At 36.8% G+C, this 19,867-nt stretch overlaps 1 protein-coding gene across 3 annotated transcripts in view; it reads left to right on the top strand.

Annotated features, from left to right (window-relative positions):
• Positions 1–19,867, top strand: part of LRRC49 (leucine rich repeat containing 49) — a 150,281-nt gene that overhangs the window by 72,919 nt on the left and 57,495 nt on the right. For all 3 annotated transcript variants that reach the window (XM_063090579.1, XM_063090578.1, XM_063090580.1), the window contains one exon: positions 10,267–10,414. In XM_063090579.1, the coding sequence (XP_062946649.1) occupies positions 10,267–10,414 (148 nt within the window). The remainder of the gene's footprint in view (positions 1–10,266; positions 10,415–19,867) is intronic.

Here is a 19,867-nt window from a genome sequence, read left to right as displayed (position 1 = left end):
CTAATATCATTTAGTTTTCTATCTGTATTTTCTTGTCACTCCCTGAACATCCTTAAGAGGGTTATTTTGAATTCTCTGTCACAAATTTCATAAATCCACTCTTCTTCTGGGTCTGTCACTCGTCCTTTGTTTTTTTCCTCTGGTGGTATGGTATTTCTTTGTTTTTCTTCAATCTTTATGTCTTTACGTTGATGCCTGGGCATTTGAGGAGATGTGCACCTTTTAAAGGTTGTGTAGGTGTTCTTTGGTGGTATTTACTGATTTATATCAGAGCTTTGTCTCTGGTCTGTGGTCTTCTCCTTCTTCTTCTTCTTCTTCCTTCTTCTTTCCTACTCCTCATCATCCTCCTCCTTCTTCTTCTTTCTCCTCCTCCCCCTCCCCCTCCTCCTCCTCCTTCCATCCTTCCTTCCTTCTTCCTTCTTCCTTCTTCTTCCTTTGTTTTTTTCCTTTTCTGTGGTGGATTAATAGCTACCACCACTACTTAAACTCTGCACTGGAACTAATGTGGTGTCCTGTGGTTAATTCCCCAAATGGGAGAAGCTTCCTTTGGGGACCAGAACTTGAGCTTTGTGCCTGAGCTAGATTGCTTCTTTGATGCTATTTCTCAAACTGGGGAAGGCATTTTGTGCAAGTCAGATTTTAATTATTGGCCTTTTCGTCCCTTCCAAATCTTGCGGGGTCACCACAGACATAACTGTGCTGATTGAAAGGCAGATCAGCTGTACATGCTGCACCCCAGTGATCCCATGGTGGATCAATCCCCTCACCCCCAGCACTCCAAATGTTTCCCTTGGGGCAGGCCATGCACAAGCCCTCCATGAGGACTCACTGACCTCTAGGTGCTTCCCTTCTCCCCTTGGCTGCAGCACCTTGCTCCTATGAGGGTCCTGAGGATGTTTGCCAGTGGATTTGCAGGCCTTGTAGAAGGAATGGTGCATCCAAAGCACCCTTCTCCCCTGCAGACTCCAAGTAGCTTCACACAAAGGTTATTGCTGCGGCTTTGCCATATTGTGGTATCTGCTCAGTGTGCTGGCAGCTACTCCCTTCCTTGTACCATGTAGGCCCCAGAAGCAGCTGGGACTTAGAATGGCCAGAGTGGTCCCTTTCCTCTTGCCATGGCCTTTCCACATCCTTATGAACTCTGTGGATTTCTCTTCCTCTTTCCCCAAGCTCCAGAGATCTCAGGATGGTAGTTTCTGTATTTGAAGAGTTGTAATTGATCATTTGGGGGGGGGGGAGTGACAGCAGGAGTCATCTATTCTGCCATCTTGATGACATCATTCTTAACTTCCATGGCTCTGGTGAACATTTTGTCTCACTCCAGTGCTGTGCAAGGCTCCTCAGACCCAAACTCCATGCTGCCACCCCATCTGCTTGTTTTGCCACAGCCCAAATCTTTTCCCAAATATTTTTGATCTGCAGTGGGTTGAATCCACAGTTGCAGAACCTGGGGATACAGAGGGCCAACTATGTCTTATTTCATCCCATTTTGATGGTCTATCCCTTGGGGTCCCAGACAGGTGTCTAGTGAGACTCTCCAACATGGATGGCTCCTTGAAGATCATGTAAACCAAAGCTCAAGTTCATTGGGGTCAGGAAATATCCTCACAGTGTAGCAGTGTAGAGATCAGTTTCAATGTTTTGGTTACTTCTCTGGGTTCCTAACTTTACTCTTTTTTTTCCCCCATGTGTAGTCTTCTTTTTTTTTTTTAGTAGATTATGAATGCATTTGAGAAGATTTTTAAAATGTATCTTATCCAGCATTTTTCATTCATCATTCTTTCAGAAATACAAACATTTGCATTTAGCTCTTTTACTGTGCCTCACTATTTAATACTTAATTACATATTATCTTACAGATCTTTTTACTTACTTTATGTTTGTCAGTTGTGTATATTTCAGTCCTTGTGAGCACACTTGATAATTTATTGTACTGTTCTATTTCATTTTAGCCTGCTAGGTACATAGTAACTATTCAGTAAAATTCTCACTGATCAATATAATATCAGTGAGTTTTTTGCTAAAATTATTTCAGAGTCTTTGGTACCTTATTGGTATGAAAGAATAAAACTCTTTTTCTAAAGTACCTAACTTATGGGGGCAACTTTGCAAATGGAAGAATTGGGCTGGTTATAGTAGTCCCCCCTTATCTGTGGTTTCACTTTCTGCGATTTCATTTATCCATGGTCAACCAAGATCTGAAAATATTAAATGGAAAATTCCAGAAATAAGCAATTCATAAGTTTTAAATTGCATACTATTCTGAATAGCATGATGGAATTTCATGCCATGCTGTTCTGTCCCACCCGGGAGGTGAATCATCTCTTTTTCCAGTGTTTTCACACTGTATGAGGGGTCTTCAAAAAGTTCATAGAGAGCTTCATATTATCTTTTAATTCTGTTTTTCCGCCAACTTTTTGAAGCACCCACATATACACTACCCACCTGTTAGTCAATTAGTAGCCCTCTTGATTATCATATCAACTATTACAGTACTGCAGTGCTTATGTTCAAGTAATCGTTATTTTAATAATGGCCCCAAAGTGCAAGAGCAGTGATGCTGGCATATTATTATTGTTCTATTTTATTATTAGTTATTGTTGTTCATCTTTTATTGTGCCTAATTTATAAACTAAACTTTATCATAGTTATGTATGTGGGAAAAAACATAGTATATATAGGGTTTGGTACCATCCTTGGTTTCAGGCATCCATTGGATATCTTGGAATGTATCCCCCACGAATAAGGTGGGACTACTATATTTGTGAATTGTTAATTAAGTGTCTATGTGGCATACATACATATATGAGAATTTTATTTCTTTCTCAGTATTTTATTAAGTAAGCATAAATGATCTGAAATATTTTCTTTTCCTTTTGAGATGTGAATTTTGGTCAGTAGATACAGATGGTTCCTCTATAGGTTCTTTAGCAGACAGGAAGCACATGTGACATTGGGAGGGAAGAACAAATGTATGAGTAATCTGGAAAAGTTTTAAAGTCAAATTCTGTGTTAAATGTCCGCCTTTGGACCAAAGCTTTTCCATTCTTGGTACTCTGAAGAGATGAGCAGCAGAGTGTTCTTAACAGAAAAAGAGAGAGAGAGTTCTTAAAAGCCAGTATTCTGCTATACTTACTGTTCTATTTCCAGGTTTGTTTGTTTGTTTTAAGTAGTCTGATTTTGATTTTCTTTGGTTAGGTAGAAAATAACTCTTCATTAGCCTGTATTTATACATTAGAGTATTGTTTTATTTGGTTAGAGAATGTCTTTAAAATCATATGCACTTTGTCAGTGTACTTCTAGGAATGTCTGGCATGTTTATTGGTCAAATGCCTTGCAGATGGAAAGGAAATTTTGTGAGGAATCTTCTGGATCAAATACAGATTTTTTTTTTTAACTTTAATAATAAAACTATTGAAAGCATAAAGACCTCAGTCTGGGTGTCAACACTAGCAGCTGATCTGGGAGTGGTTGCCAGGATAGTACCTGCTGAGGACTGCAATGATTTTCACATTCCTGATGCCTCTTTTTTGTTGTTTATGAATGACAGACATAGACCATATGAGCATCTATAAGTCTTTTAGATCTCTGGAGTGCTCCATAATGACTGTATTCACTGGGCATGCTGTTTTCTTCTATACATACAAATGTGCTTTATATTTGAATTCCGTGAAGATACTGTTTAGTTTTGAGTGTAACACTACCCATTATTAGACTAATTCTATTGGTAATTATTAGACCAGTTTCATTCCCCAAAGGAATACTTGAGAGGTAGGTCTGGGAGTAGTTACCAAAACTTTAGTTTAAAGTTACACATAGAGGGCCCGTGGCTCACTTGGGAGAGTGTGGTGCTGGTAACACCAAGGCAATGGCTTCGGATCCCTATATAGGGATGGCCAGTTAGCTCTCTTGGGAGAGCGTGGTGCTGACAGCACTGAGTCAAGGGTTAAGATCCCCTTACTGGTCATCTAAAAAAAAAAAAAAAGTTACACTTAGCAATAAGAAACAAATCGTAGACTCTCTGAAGTCTAGACTGCAAATAAATAGTAAATAACAATAAAATTAGAGTATATCTATAATAAAATGAAGTTTCCAGCTTTCCTGTGCCTCTGGACATATTATTTCCATTTTTCAGTGCATCTACCTGATTAGTGATATATATTAGGTCCTAATAATTCTAGAATATCATGTTATATTTTAAATAATAATTTTAAGAAAAGTATAAGAAAATTCACTTATTAATTTTTTTATAAAGGGTAAGCCCTTTGGAATCATTTCAACTCATCATATTCTTTGATTTATTCACCAAAACTTTATTGCACACTTATTAAATGTCCTATGTTAGGTGTTGGGCAGTAGTCACAGTATATTTCTGGCCCTCAAGAAGCTTACAGTTGAATTCTATTTAGTTATGCTGGGCCATTGAAGGAAAATGCTTTTCAACATAAACCATCTCCTGGCTCTGTTACATCTGCTGCTCACATTTGTTAATATCTTAAGGTCGAAATGAATGAGCCCATCCTATGGTAGTTGGAGGAAAACTTAATAAAAGCCCTGTGAAAGCCCTTTTGAAACATGTCCTAATAGCCACTGGCCACCACTGTAACAGTGTTCCAGATAAAGTAAAGACCTGGTAGATGAAAAGGTGATCTGTCAAATATGTATTTTTAAAATAATTTAATTTAAATTTTCTCTGTAAGTCAATTTTTGAGATATAGTTTACATATAAGAAACTGCATTCATTTTAAGTGTAAAGTTCAATGAATTTTGCCAAATATGTACACTTGTAACCCACATCTCCAATGATTCACCTGAGAGAGAAACCTGTATGTTATTCTAGATTCCTGTCTTCATCACATCCAAATGATAGCTAATTTCTGACCATCTACACTCTACAATTCCGTAGAACATGTTCCCTCTTTACTCTCACAACCACTACCTTAGTTTTTTATGTTAGGCCCTTACGATTTTTCACCTCTGTTATTGCAATCTACTATATAACTAGTTTTTGACTCTTATCTCTTTCCTTTTCTTTATAGCTCTTTATAATGTTACTAAGTGATTTTTCTAAAATGCAAATCTGATCACATTAGCCCCCCTTGCTTAAAATCCCTTGATGTTTCCTCACAGTTCCCATTCTCATTCATTGATTTATGAGAAAGGGATTGGTGCAGAGTGGCAACTGACTTGTTGATGACATCATTTATCAGATAGGAAATATATGTAGAGAAGCAGATTTGTGGAGAGAAGATGGTGAGTTCGTTCAGTTTAACATTGTCGAAGAAATAAAACTCTGCCTTGTGTTTCAGTTTTGGAATTATCTGGACCATTTTTATTTGACCCAAGCTTTATGTAAACAACTATGGGGAAAGGAGAGAAGCATCTTTAAAATAGCTGTCTCGATACTCTGGTTTCTCTTCAGATCGCATAAATCTTTCGCCTTTTTAAAATAGCTGTCTCAAACACCGGCAGCTTTTCTGAGATTTTTGTATTGATGAAAAAAAAATGAATTTTGTTAATGCTAGGTAGGGAAAAAACTGCAATGTTTATTCAAGTTTATTCATACTTGAAGTGATTAGTAAGTTTAAATTTATAAACTCTCATTTTCACCTGCATATACAAGGGTACTTCAAAAAGTTCATGGAAAGATTTGTATTATCTTTTGATTTTATCTTTCCCTGAACATTTTGAAGTACCCTTGTACTAGCCTGTTACAAAATGTCTTACCATAACAATCTAAACATGTCTCAAACACCAAGTTGTGCATACAAATTGTGAGGCTTACCTTTTATTTTTTATTTTTTTGGCGGTTGGCTAATATGGGAATCCAAACCTGTGACCTTGATGTTACAAGGTTGCACTCTAACCAACTAAGCTAATCGGCCAGGCTGAGGCTTACCTTTTAGATTGGTAAAGATAAGCTTTGAGGTAAAATAATTAATAGCCAGATATCTTTTTACCTTTAGTTTGAGGAAGACATAGAAGAAGTATTTAAGTATGACAGTATAAAACAGTGAACTTTGTTCTTGCTATAGAACTTGACTCAACTTTAATTGTCAGCACATAAGTTAGTTTCTATTCCATAAATATTCTATATCCTCTAGCTTTTCTTAACACGGGGAGAAGGGATATTCAGTCTAGTGCTGGAATAAGTAAAGTATTTTTTAGGCCTAAGTATTTATATTAGTTATTTCAGTCATTGAATGAGAATGACTCTAACACAAATAAGTTTCACCAAGCTGCTCTGGGGTATTATTTAGGTAAGTGATTATTCCCTTCTTTAAAAAAAAAAAAAAATGAAAGTCCCAATCAAAATCCCAGTTATTTTATAGATATCAACAAATGGATTCTAAAGTTTCTACAGAAAGGCCAAGACCTAGAATAGTGACACAATACTGAAGAAAAATAAAGTTGGAGGACACACACTCAACTGTTTCAAGATTGTTTTGTATGGTTAAAATAAGAAGATGATCAAAGTATGATTTCATAAATTACACAGTTTATTTCCATACATAGAGATTCATTTTTTTATTCATAAACTTTAAAGAGAGGGAGAATGACAAGAACAAATCTCACAGGGAATACACTCAATAGATGAGTGTTCATTAGCACACAGTGAGTTCTGGTTTCATTTAGAGTCCAATTATTAAAGTCTACTTGCTCAGGTAGAAGGGAAGCAGGCCTCTGAGGATGTAAAGCATTATCAAAGTTTGAGGCATACCTTTCTACGAGAGATTCTTGGGAGAGATGTCTTGACCAACACAGTAGAGATCCATGTTACATGCAAGGTCCCTCAACACTAGCCTGCAGTGTCAGTGTTGGCAGGTGAGCCTTCAGAGAACAGCTCAAAGGCTGACAGAGTAGCCCTACCACAGCCTGAGCTCTCAATCTGTCTGCCAAAATGCTGGGTTTGTATTTTGGAGTCCAGTAGTTGAAGCCAGTAACTCACATATGTGGTCTGATAAGGTGTGACATAACAGTCTCATGGGAAGGGAGATTACACTCCATGTTCTTATCACAGCAAGACTTATGTCACTTATGTAGCAAACTATGTGTTTGTAATCATTTCAAAGCTATATAACAAATACTGTAAAGCTATAGTAATCAAGACAACATGATATCAGTGAAATGATAGACATGTATATCAGTGCAACACAATGAAAGGCTCATAAATAAGTCCACACAAATATAGTCCGGTGATTTTTGATACAGGAGCAAAGCCAGTTCAATAGAGAAAGGACAGTATTTTCAACAAATGGTACTGGGACAATTGGATGTCCATTTGAAAAAAAATTAATATAGACATAGACCTTATACCTTTCACTAAAATAGCTCAAAATGATCATAGACCTAAAGGTAAAACACAAAACCATAAAACTTCTAGAAGAAAACTTAGGAGAAAGTCTAGGTAACCTTAGGTTTGGCAATGAATTTGTAGATGCAAGACCAAAAGTATGATTCAGGAAAGAGAAAATTGATAAGTTGGATATAATTAAAATTAAAACTTCTGCCCTGTGAAAGATACTGTTAAGATAATGAAAAGGCAAGCCATAGACTGGGATAAATATTTGCAAAACATACATCTGATAAAGGACTTATATCCATAGTATAAAAAAAAATTCTTAAACTCAACAGTTACGAAAACAAAGAATCCAATTTAAAAATGGGCAAAAGAGCTGAAAACACAAAGAAGATATACAGATGGCAAATATGCATATGAAAAGATGCCCAACATTCTTTGTCATTAGGGAATTGTTGTTAAAACATATTAAGAGGATTCGGATCAAGATGGCAGAATAGACAGTCCCCAGCGTCACCCTCTCCCACAATCAACCAACTTACAACTATTAAAAAGCAATAACAGCCAAACTAGGGCACTAGATCTCAGGGGAAGAGTACGAGAGACCTACAGAGTACACGAAGGCAGGAGAAGCCACGATGAGAGGAAGAAAGAACTGCTCTGACTGCTTCAATTCCTGACCACTTCAAGGCTGGAGCTGGTGAGTACATGGAGCAGGCTGCAAAAGCCACTGCGGTGCCTTTCGTATGAAGTTGCTTGGAGGTGGCGGGGGAGAAGACGGCCTCGGCCCCCAGGCCAGCAAGACCACTAACAGGGTTTCCATGGACCCACATGGGAGCAAAGAGCCACAACAACTAAAAAAAGGAACCACTTAGAGGCCAGTGAATCATCACAAGGGACCAGCGAATAGCCCACCCCTTGGGAAGTGTTTGTGCTCTTAGGTATTTACCCAATTGAGTTGAAAACTTATATCCATACAAAAATCTATCGATTAATATTTACAGCAGCTTTATTTATAATCCCCCAAAACTAGAAGCAACCAAGGTACCCTCAATAGGTGAATGGATAAGGAAACTGTGGTATATCCATACAATGCAATATTACTCAGTGTTAAAAATAAATGAGCTATTAAGCCACAAAAAGACATGAATGAACCTTAAATGCATATTGCTCAATGAAAGAAATCAGTCTGAAAAAAAAAAAGTACATACTATATCATTCCAACTATATGACATTCTGGAAATGGCAGAACTATAAAGACAGTAAAGAAGATTAGTCCTTGCTAAGGATTTGCGGGGAGGGGAGGAGGGCTAAATGGTTAAAGCACAGGGGATTTTTTAGGACCATAAAACTATCCTGTATGATACTTTAATGTGGTTACATGGCATTATGTATCTGTCAAAACCCATAGAACTTTACAGCATAAAGAGTGAACCTTAAAGTATGCAAATTTTAAAAATATCATTTCAGAGGTTGATGTATCCCAGAAAGGAATGCAGACTATGACAAGAGAATCTAACTGTATTTTAAATGTGTATGAAACGACCTTCCTAAAGGAGTGGAGGGAAAGGCACTGACCTAAGCAACATTGGAAATGAGTTTGTAAGACTAAATGCAAAAGGAATTACACCTAATCATTATACTTTAGTTGGTAAAGTTGTTTCTCATTAGGGATACAAGTTAAAAATTCTGATACCTCTATACATATATAGTGGAATTGAACAATTAAGTAAATAGATAGCAAATGGTGGGAGCCATATTTCTCCTTGTTGAAGTAGTTTAATAAGCAAGGGGAAGAGGCTAGAATGATTCATTTGGTAATGGATTATAGATGGAGACATCAGTATGAACTCACATTAGCTTAATGTAGACAGAGCTAGTTACACAGAGAAATCTTTATAGATAAGTATATATAAACAGGTTAGTATACACAGATATATTTCCTTGCTCAGTCAGCTAAGACAGCCTAAAAGAAATGAAACCACAGTAGCAAAAAGTACACCTGCGTACTGATTATGAAATGGCTGATTCTAGGACTGGGGCAGGAGGTACATAATATGAGCCTAGATATTCTTGTAGTACCAGAAGGTAAGGAAGCACTAAAGAAAAAAATCCACATTGTTGGTCAAAGGGACGTAGGGGCCAATTGAAAGAGCTTCCAATGGCCAAAGCTGGAACAGTTTGAACAACAAAATAAGTAGTATTGAATTATAACCCGAAGTATAAAACAAATACCTGTGAGTTCAAACTGATATAAATAAATAAATGGGAGAAAAAGACAAATCTCCTAGAAAGAAAAATTCTAAATAATTTATGTAGATACTCTGCCCTCAAGTAGGAGGGGCTTAACTTCCTACTCTCTAAGTGTGCATTGCATATGGTGACTTCCTTCCAAAGAGTTCAGTGTGAAAAGGAGGGGAGGGGATAGTAACTTTACATTGGAGAAACCTGAAAAATACTACCTCAGTAAGGTAGTCAAGGTCAACATTAACAGTGATAAGTCGTGTTAATAGTATGTACCTTAACTCTAGTCTAATCATGAGAAAGATATCAGGCAAATCCTAACAGAAGGGCTCCCTGCAAAATAACTGGTGAGTATTCCTCAAAACTGTCAAGGTCATCAAAAGCAAGAAAAGTCTGAGAAACTCAGCTAAGAAGAGTCTAAGGAGATATGACAACTAAATGTAATGTGGTATCCTGGATGGGATCCCAGAACAGAAAAAGGACGTTAGGTAAAAACTAAGGAAATCTGAATAAAAGATGGACTTTAGCTAGTAAGAATGCATTGATATTAGTTCATTAATTGTAATAAATATACTATACTAATACAAGATGTTAACAGGGGGAACTGAGTACAGAGTTTATGGGAACTCTCTGTTCTATCTTCTCAATTTTTTTGCAGATCTAAAATTGATCTGTATGATTTGAAGTCTTCAGAATAATCCAGTGGTTTCTCTCTTCTTCAGTTTTGACAGTGTTTCCTGCCTTGCTGACTCTACTTCCCTCTCAGACATCACTTTTGATGGCAATCCAATAGCTCAAGAGTCATGGTACAAACACACTGTCCTTCAGAATATGATGCAGCTGCGCCAGCTAGATATGAAGAGAATCACGGTGAGAACCCTTCCAAAGTGTTTACCATATAATCTTCTTAGTGAGGATTAGGAAATTAGGGTGCATATTCTTCACTTGAAACGTTTCTTAATTTTAATGAACTGTGGATTATCATGACTGTATACTTCATAATTACAATTACAGAGTTTATTACCTGCCTCCATCCCCAATTTCGTTGAATAGGAATTTTTAAATTCCTAGCCTTCTATTTAAATTAATCATCATGGGGTTTTTTTTGCATTCTTGCTTAATATCCAACTAAGAATTTGTTCTGAAATGGACAAGTAAAAATTTTGTTAAGTTATAGAGTGTAATGGTTAAGAACACGGGCACTGGTGCCAGACTGCCTTAGCCTCAACCCCGGCTTGACCACTTTCTAGCCATATGACCTTTGGCAATTTGCTTAATCTTTCTATACCGTATTTTCTTCAAAATAAAATGGTGCTCATGTTATAGTGTTGTTGCAAAGATAAAGTACTAAACCTTAGAAGAGTGTGAGGCTCCTAGGATGCATTATATGGAGTTGTTATCATTGTTTTTGATGTTATACTTCCGAAAATAGATCTTTGTTTCATTCATCCCATGTCCATGTTAAGGTATTTCCTACACTCAGATTTTTTGATATGGCCTCTGATCTAAGTGAAATGCTGCATATTATAACCCCCCTCTTTTTAAGTGCACAATGAATAGTAGTAGCATATTATGGGCTCCGATAAGTTCTGTAATAAAGAGATTTGCCCAACTTTGCTTGCATCCTGAATTTATTTGAATATTTTATTTTCTCAGAAAATATCTGTTAACAGCCTCAGTGTGATAATCTCTGACCTAGAAAAATATCCCTAGCCTTCACTTGTTTTCTCTCTTCTAGACACTGCTAATTTTCATGTGGATTCTGCTACATTTACTTAATTGCCAAGTGGCTTATTCTTTGTATACCAGCTTTCCAATGTGTACATTTTTCATTACGCCTCAGCAATATCATGGACATCTACGATGGCTAGTAAATAGTTAAAAGCGTGGATGAATTCATGAACACTGGGAGGCTTCTAGGATTCTGCCTGTCTGTGTTCCATGATGGAGATATGGTTCTTTGTCCTCTCAGCTTATTCAGATCCATACTGTCAACATTGTTTCATAACACTTTTGTGGTGACTCTATCCTTATCTTCATGTCTTTCTTAGTTAAAAATCATTGGTACTTTTATTTGTTCTTCCTGATGAGGTTGAGATGAGGGGAGTAAGATACAGAGCTAACCCATTTATATAAATTTGTACTTAATTATATGTTATATTTCTAAAGTTAATTTATATGCCAATCTTGTCCGCCCCACAATTATATATATAGTCTTTATGGCAGAAACCATTCTTCTACCTCGCCTGACATGTACAGATGTTCTATAAATGTTTATTTCCTTTCCTTCTCTATCTCACATTATACTGAGAATGTAGATGACCTTAATAATGTTCAATAAAGGCTTGTTGACTGAGTGAAATTTACCTAATTTCCATGCCTAAAATAAAGCAGAATGATACTGTATATAATCATTGTCCTTGTACATTCCATAGGGTGTTTTTGCCTGGTAAGGAGATGGAGGAAGATCACCTAGGATGGGAGCAGGCCCAGCTCTTCTGCTAAATATAGAGCACAAAAATCTACAGAGATTATAAATATAAATATATAGCATATTAATATATAGCATATATATGGGAGATAGATAGGATATATATTTTTATATATGATATAAATATATGGCATATCTGCTCCTCTGTTTAATTTAAAAAATCAAAAATTAAAAAAAAAATTGGAAACAATCTCAAAGTTACAGAAAAGTTGTACGTACAGTACAAAGAACTTTTTTTTCCTTGAACTATTTAAGAGTAAGCTGCTAACTCCATTTCCCAACAACCCTAAACATTTCAGTGTTCATTTTCTGTAAGCAAAGACACTCTCCTATATAACTATAATATAGCCAAAAAAATCAGGAAATAAACATTGAAAAATTACTGGCATCTAATTCTCACACTACATTCAACTTTTACCATTATCTCAATAATGTTTTTATAGAAAATGATTCAGTTCAGAATTACAAATGTTATATAGATGCATTTTATTGTCATGTCTCTATGGTCATCATTTTTCTGGAACAGTTCCTCAGTGTTTCTTTGACTTTCATGACTTTGACATTTATGAAGATTACAGGTCAGTTATTTTGTAGAATGACCCTCAATTCAGACTTTTCTGGTGCTTCCTCATGGTTAATTTTTACTTCTATGTCTTTGGTATAAACATCATAGAAGTGACTTTGCATTCTTCTCATTGCATCCTATCAAGTGGTATGTCATTCATATTTATCCCTTTACTGATGATATTTACTTTGATGAAGATGGTGTCTGCCAGGCTCCTCCTTATGAAGTTATTCTCTTTCCCTTGGTAATCCCATTTCTCATAAGTATTAAAATGTATTCACTTATTCATGTCAGTATTGACTCATGGTATTTAGCCTCATCTTTCATTTATAATTTTTTAGTAACTTTGCTGTGGAAAAAATGTACCTTTTAAAGGACTTTTATGTAATGGGTCTTAAACAACTCCTACACACTGGCTACCCACTTTTGTAAATACAGTTTTATTGGAAAACAGTCATGCCAATTCATTATGCATTATCTATGTCTGCTTTGATGTTGCAATGGCAGAGCTGAGCAAATAAACTATATGACCTACAAACATACAAAACATGGGGGAGAATAGTGGGAGACAAGGATGTCTGACAGGCAAGGGCTATGGCATTTTATGTTATAGTAAGGAGTTTAGATTTTTGAAGAGTTCAATGTAGTTAAATTGGATTGGCCTATTTAAAAGACTGTCTATCTGGGTAGCAGCCTGGAGGATGAATTGGGGAGGGTGGGATGGGTGATGAGCTGAGAAACAAGGAGATTAGTCAGGGTAAGAGATTCCGGGCATCTGATCCAGAGGAATGGCAAGAGATAATATGATGCCATCTATTGCTGACCTCAATTCCTATTTTGCTTTTGTTGTTTCTCTTAAGAAGAATGGGTTTTAGTCTGTAAAGAGTAGAATAAAGATTAATAAGATGAATCTTAATAAGGTGAATGAAGCCTAGGATAAGTGAGTAAATAAATATGAATCCAGGCCCATCTAGTGCAAGGGTTGGCAGACTTTATCTGTAAAGGGCCTGGTAGCAAATATTTCAGGCTTTGGGGGCTATAAAGTCTTTGTTGAAACTACTCAACGCTGCCATTGAAGTGTGAAAACAGGGGTGGACAATACATAAATGAATGAGCATCACTCTGTTCCAGTAAAATGTTATTTACAAAAAGAGGTGGCAGGTGGTTCTGAGGGCTTTAGAAGATGAAAAGGAGAGTCTTTCTTGCTCTTTCTGCTCCACCATTTTGCAATGTGATACGCTGCCATAACTGAAGCCACTACCGAAGAAAGGCTTCACCAGCTGTGTCCCCGGACTCTGGACTTCCCAGCCTCTGAAACGTCCTGCACGGGAAGTGGAAGCTCAGCAGAGACCACACACCCTGCGGTACTGCCCCGTGATCCAGCAGCCCAGCAGAGTCCAAGCTGACCAGAGAGGTGGCCCCCGGAGAGGCCCAAGACCCGAGGCAACCACACACACAAGGTACTAGAGGCCAACTGAGCAGTCACGGAGGGAGCCATACGAAATTGGTAACCACAGCAACATCCTAGTTAGTCATTAGTCTCAAACCTGTGGACTGTGAAACCCCCTGCCACAATGAATAAACATCCAAGAAAAGATACCAGAAATACAAAAAATCAAGAAAGTACACCATCCAAAGTTAATAAATCTCAAACTCTAGATCCTATAGAACAAGAAGCCCTTGAAATGACTGACAAGGAATTTCGAGTGATAATTCTAAGGAAACTGAATGAGATACAAGAAAACTCAGCTAGACATCATGATGAAATGAGGAAAAGCATACAGGATCTGAAAGAGGAAATGTACAAGGAAATCAATGTCCTGAAAAAAAATGTAGCAGAACTTGCTGAACTGAAGAAGTTATTCAGCGAAATAAAAAATACAACAGAGAGTTTAACCAGCAGGCTTGTTGAAGTTGAAGAGAGAACCTCTGAACTTGAAGATGGGCTGTTTGAAATAACACAAGCAGACAAAAAGAAAGAAAAAAGAATCAAGGACATTGAAGAAAATCTGAGAGAGATATCAGACAACCTTAAGCGCTCAAATATCTGAGTCATGGGTATTCCAGAAGGGGAGGAAAACGGAGATTGCATTGAAAACATATTCAACAAAATAGTGGCAGAAAACTTCCCAGGTATAGGAAAAATCACAGATCTTCAGATCCAGGAAGCTCAACGATCTCCAAATGTATTCAACCCAAAAAGGCCTTCTCCAAGACATGTCATAGTCAAATTGGCAAAACTCAGAGACAAAGAGAGAATCTTAAAAGCTGCAAGAGAGAAGCGTCAAATCACCTATAAGGGAGCCCCAATCAGGCTAACATCAGACTTCTCATCACAAACCCTAAAAGCTAGAAAGGAATGGGATGATATTTTCAAAATACTAAAAGACAAAGATTGCCAGCCAAGAATACTCTACCCTGCAAGGCTATCCTTCCGAAATGAAGGGCAAATAGTATGTTTCTCAGACAAACAAAAACTGCGGGAGTTCACTACCACACGACCACCCTTACAAGAAATCATCAAGGGAGTACTGGGTTTGGTTCCTGAAAAATAACTACCACTGCCATAAAAACCCAAGAAAAATCAAAACCCACTAGTATAATAAAAATGGCATTCATGAAGAGAAAACAATCAAACAAAAACACTATCTACAACCTCAGGAAGCAACAAACACAGAAACCAAACAGTAAATCAGAAAGCAAGGAACAAAAGACACCTAAGACAACCAAACAACCAATAAAATGCTAGGAATAAATCAACACCTTTCAATAACAACTCTTAATGTAAAAGGCTTAAATTCCCCAATCAAAAGACATAGACTGGCTGACTGGATCAAAAAGGAGGACCCAACTATGTGCTGCCTACAAGAGACCCACCTCACCCATAAAGATTCACATAGACTAAGAGTGAAAGGATGGAAAAAGATTTACCATGCAAACAGAAAAGAAAAACGAGCTGGAGTAGCTATTCTTATATCTGACAAAATAGACTTTAAACTAAAAACCATAAAAAGAAACAATGAGGGACACTACTTAATGATAAAAGGACTGATCCATCAAGAAGACATAACAATCATAAATATGTACGCACCCAATGTTGGAGCAGCCAGATTTACAAAACAAACTCTATTAGACCTAAAGAAGGAAATAGACACTAATACCGTAATAGCAGGGGACCTGAACACCCCACTGTCAATATTAGACAGATCATCTAGGCAAAGAATCAGTAGAGAAACACAAGATCTAAACAAGACTCTAGACCAATTGGAATTGGCAGATATCTACAGAACATTTCATCCAACAACCTCACAATATTCATTCTTCTCATCAGCACATGGATCATTCTCCAGGATAGATCACATATTAGGTCACAAATCAAGTCTCAATAAATTCAAAAAAATTGGAATTATCCCATGTATTTTCTCAGACCACAATGGATTAAAACTAGAAATTAATAACAAACGAAACTCTGGAAACTATACAAACAGATGGAAATTAAACAACATTCTACTTAATGACATATGGGTCCAAGAAGAAATCAAGCAGGAAATCAAAAAATTTATTGAAACTAATGAAAATAATGACACATCATACCAAAACCTGTGGGATACTGCAAAAGCAGTATTAAGGGGGAAATTTATTGCATTAAATGCTCACCTCAGTAGAATGGGAAGATGGCAAGTGAACAACCTAACACTTCACCTTAAAGAATTAGAAAAACAAGAACAATCCAAACCTAAATTAGCAGACGGAAAGAAATCATTAAGATCAGAGCAGAACTGAATGAAATTGAAACCAAAAAAACAATATAAAAGATAAATGAATCAAAAAGTTGGTTTTTTGAAAAGATAAATAAAATTGACAAACCATTAGCATGGCTAACAAAAAAAAGAAGAGAGAAGACTCCAATAACAAAAATTAGAAATGAAAAAGGCGATATTACAACTGATTCATCTGAAATACAAGGAATCATTCGAGACTACTATAAACAATTATACACCAAAGAATTTGAAAATCTGGAGGAAATGGATAAATTTCTGGACACACACAAGCTCCCAAAACTGAACCGTGAAGACGTAGAAAATTTGAACAGACCAATAACAATAAGGGAGATTGAAGCTGTTATCAGAAGGCTCCCAACAAAGAAAAGCCCAGGACCAGATGGATTCACAGCAGAATTTTACCAAACATTCAAAGAGGAATTGACACCGATTCTTTACAAACTATTCCAAAAGATTGAAACAGACGCAAATCTCCCAAACTCATTCTATGAAGCAAACATCATCCTGATACCAAAACCAGGTAAAGATATAACTAAAAAAGAAAACTACAGGCCGATATCCTTGATGAATATAGATGCAAAAATCCTTACTAAAATACTAGCAAACAGAATACAGCAACACATACGTAAAATTATTCACCACGATCAAGTGGGATTCATCCCAGGGATGCAAGGTTGGTTCAACATACGCAAATCAATAAATGTGATACACCATATTAATAAAGTCAAACACAAGGACCATATGATCATCTCTATAGATGCTGAAGAAAGCATTTGATAAAGTTAAGCACTCATTCATGACAAAGACCCTCTGTAAGTTAGGTATAGAGGGAAAGTATCTCAACATAATTAAAGCCATATATGACAAACCCACTGCCAATATCATCCTGAATGGGGAAAAGCTGAAAGCTTTTCCTTTAAGAACAGGAACTAGACAAGGATGCCCACTCTCACCACTCCTATTCAACATAGTGTTGGAAGTACTAGCCAGAGCAATCAGAGAAGAGAAGGAAATAAAGGGCATCCAGATTGGAAAAGATGAAGTCAAACTGTCCCTGTTTGTAGATGACATGATCCTATATATCAAACAGCCTAAAACCTCTACAAAAAACTCTTGGAATTGATAAATGATTTCAGCACAGTAGCAGGATACAAAATCAACACACAAAAATCAGTAGCATTTCTTTTCTCCAATAGTGAACATGCAGAACAAGAAATCAGGAAAGCCTGTCCATTTACAATAGCCACCAAAAAAATAAAATACTTAGGAATTGAGTTAACCAAGGATGTGAAAAATCTCTATAATGAGAACTACAAACCACTGCTGAGAGAAATTAGAGAGGATACAAGAAGATGGAAAGATATCCCATGCTCTTGGATTGGAAGAATCAACATAGTGAAAATGTCCATACTACCCAAAGTGATATACAAATTCAATGCAATCCCCCTCAAAATTCCAAAGACATTTTTCTCAGAAATGGAAAGAACTATCCAGACATTTATATGGAATAATAAAAGACCACGCATAGCCAAAGCAATGCTGAGCAAAAAAAATAAAGCTGGAGGCATAACACTACCCGACTTTAAGCTATACTACAAAGTTATAATAACCAAAACAGTATGGTACTGGCATAAAAACAGACACACTGATCAATGGAATAGAATAGAGAATCCAGAAGTCAACCCGCACACTTACTGCCATCTGATCTTTGACAAAGGCACCAAGCCTATTCACTGGGGAAGGGACTGCCTCTTCAGCAAATGGTGCTGGGATAACTGGATATCCATATGCAGGAGAATGAAACTAGATCCATACCTCTCACCGTATACTAAAATCAACTCAAAATGGATTAAGGATTTAAATATACACCCTGAAACAATAAAACTTCTTAAAGAAAACATAGGAGAAACACTTCAGGAAATAGGACAGGGCACAGACTTCATGAATACGACCCCAAAAGCACGGGCAACCAAAGGAAAAATAAACAAATGGGATTATATCAAACTAAAAAGCTTCTGCACAGCAAAAGAAACAATTAACAGAGTTAAAAGACAACCAACAGAGTGGGAGAAAATATTTGCAAAATATACATCTGACAAAGGATTAATATCCAGAATATATAAGGAACTCAAACAACTTTACAAGAAAAAAACAAGCAACCCAATTAAAAAATGGGCAAAAGAGCTAAGTAGGCATTTCTCTAAGGAAGATATACAAATGGCCAACAGACATGAAAAAATGCTCAACATCACTCAGCATCTGGGAAATGCAAATCAAAACCACACTGAGATACCACCTCACCCCAGTTAGGATGGCTGAAATCCAAAAGACTCTGAACGATAAATGCTGGCGAGGTTGCGGAGAAAAAGGAACTCTCATACATTGCTGGTGGGACTGCAAAATGGTGCAGCCTCTATGGAAAATGGTATGGAGGTTCCTCAAACAATTGCAGATAGATCTACCATACGACCCAGCTATCCCACTGTTGGGAATATACCCAGAGGGATGGAAATCATCAAGTCAAAGGTATATCTGTTCCCCAGTGTTCATCGCAGCACTCTTTACAATAGCCAAGAGTTGGAACCAGCCCAAATGTCCATCATTGGATAAGTGGATACGGAAAATGTGGTACATCTACACAATGGAGTACTACTCAGCTATAAAAACGAATGAAATACTGCCATTTGCAACAACATGGATGGACTTAGAGAAAATTATATTAAGTGAAACAAGTCAGGCACAGAAAGAGAATTACCACATGTTCTCACTTATTGGTGGGAGCTAAAAATTAATATATAAATTCACACATACACTCAAAAGAAAAAAAAAACGGGGGGGGAGAAGATATAACAACCACAATTACTTGAAGTTGATACGACAAGCAAACAGAGGGGACATTGGTTGGGGGGGAGAGAGGAGGGAGGGAGGTTTTGGTGATGGGCAACAATAATCAGCCACAAATATATTGGCAAAATAAAATTTAAAAAAAAAAAAAAAAAGAGGTGGCAGACTCAATTTTGCCTGTAGGCTGGAGTTTGCCAAATCCTTTATCTGGAGCACTGAGTAAATTGCTAGACCACTGAAAGTTTTATCTGGGAAACAGTATAGAGTAACAGAGTAGCTGAAAGATAAGATGAACTAATCTGTATTTTTATCACAAAAGGAAAGGATATAAATTCCACAAATTGTGAGTTAACTGGATGTTGCTTATGAAAGAAATCTTAATTGGATTATTAAAAGATGGTTTGTGAGTACTTAAGGAATTGATCACTAGGAGGCAGCACTAGTTCACTAAAAACAATTCATGCCAGACAAAATAATTTCCTATTTTAGAAATTATAAATAGACCTCAGCGGAGTGCTGTAAACAGAGTTTTGCTATTTAAGCAAAGCATTTGACAATGTCTTTTATGACATCATTTTGAGTAAGTTGTATGACAACATGGTTAAGTAGATTTTTGATTCAAGTATACCTACAGAACACAG

Source organism: Cynocephalus volans, chromosome 3 (genome assembly GCF_027409185.1).
Source record: "Cynocephalus volans isolate mCynVol1 chromosome 3, mCynVol1.pri, whole genome shotgun sequence".
Lineage (NCBI taxonomy): Eukaryota > Metazoa > Chordata > Mammalia > Dermoptera > Cynocephalidae > Cynocephalus > Cynocephalus volans.
Note: the sequence above shows the minus strand (reverse complement) of the source record. Positions and strands in the feature narration are given on the sequence as shown.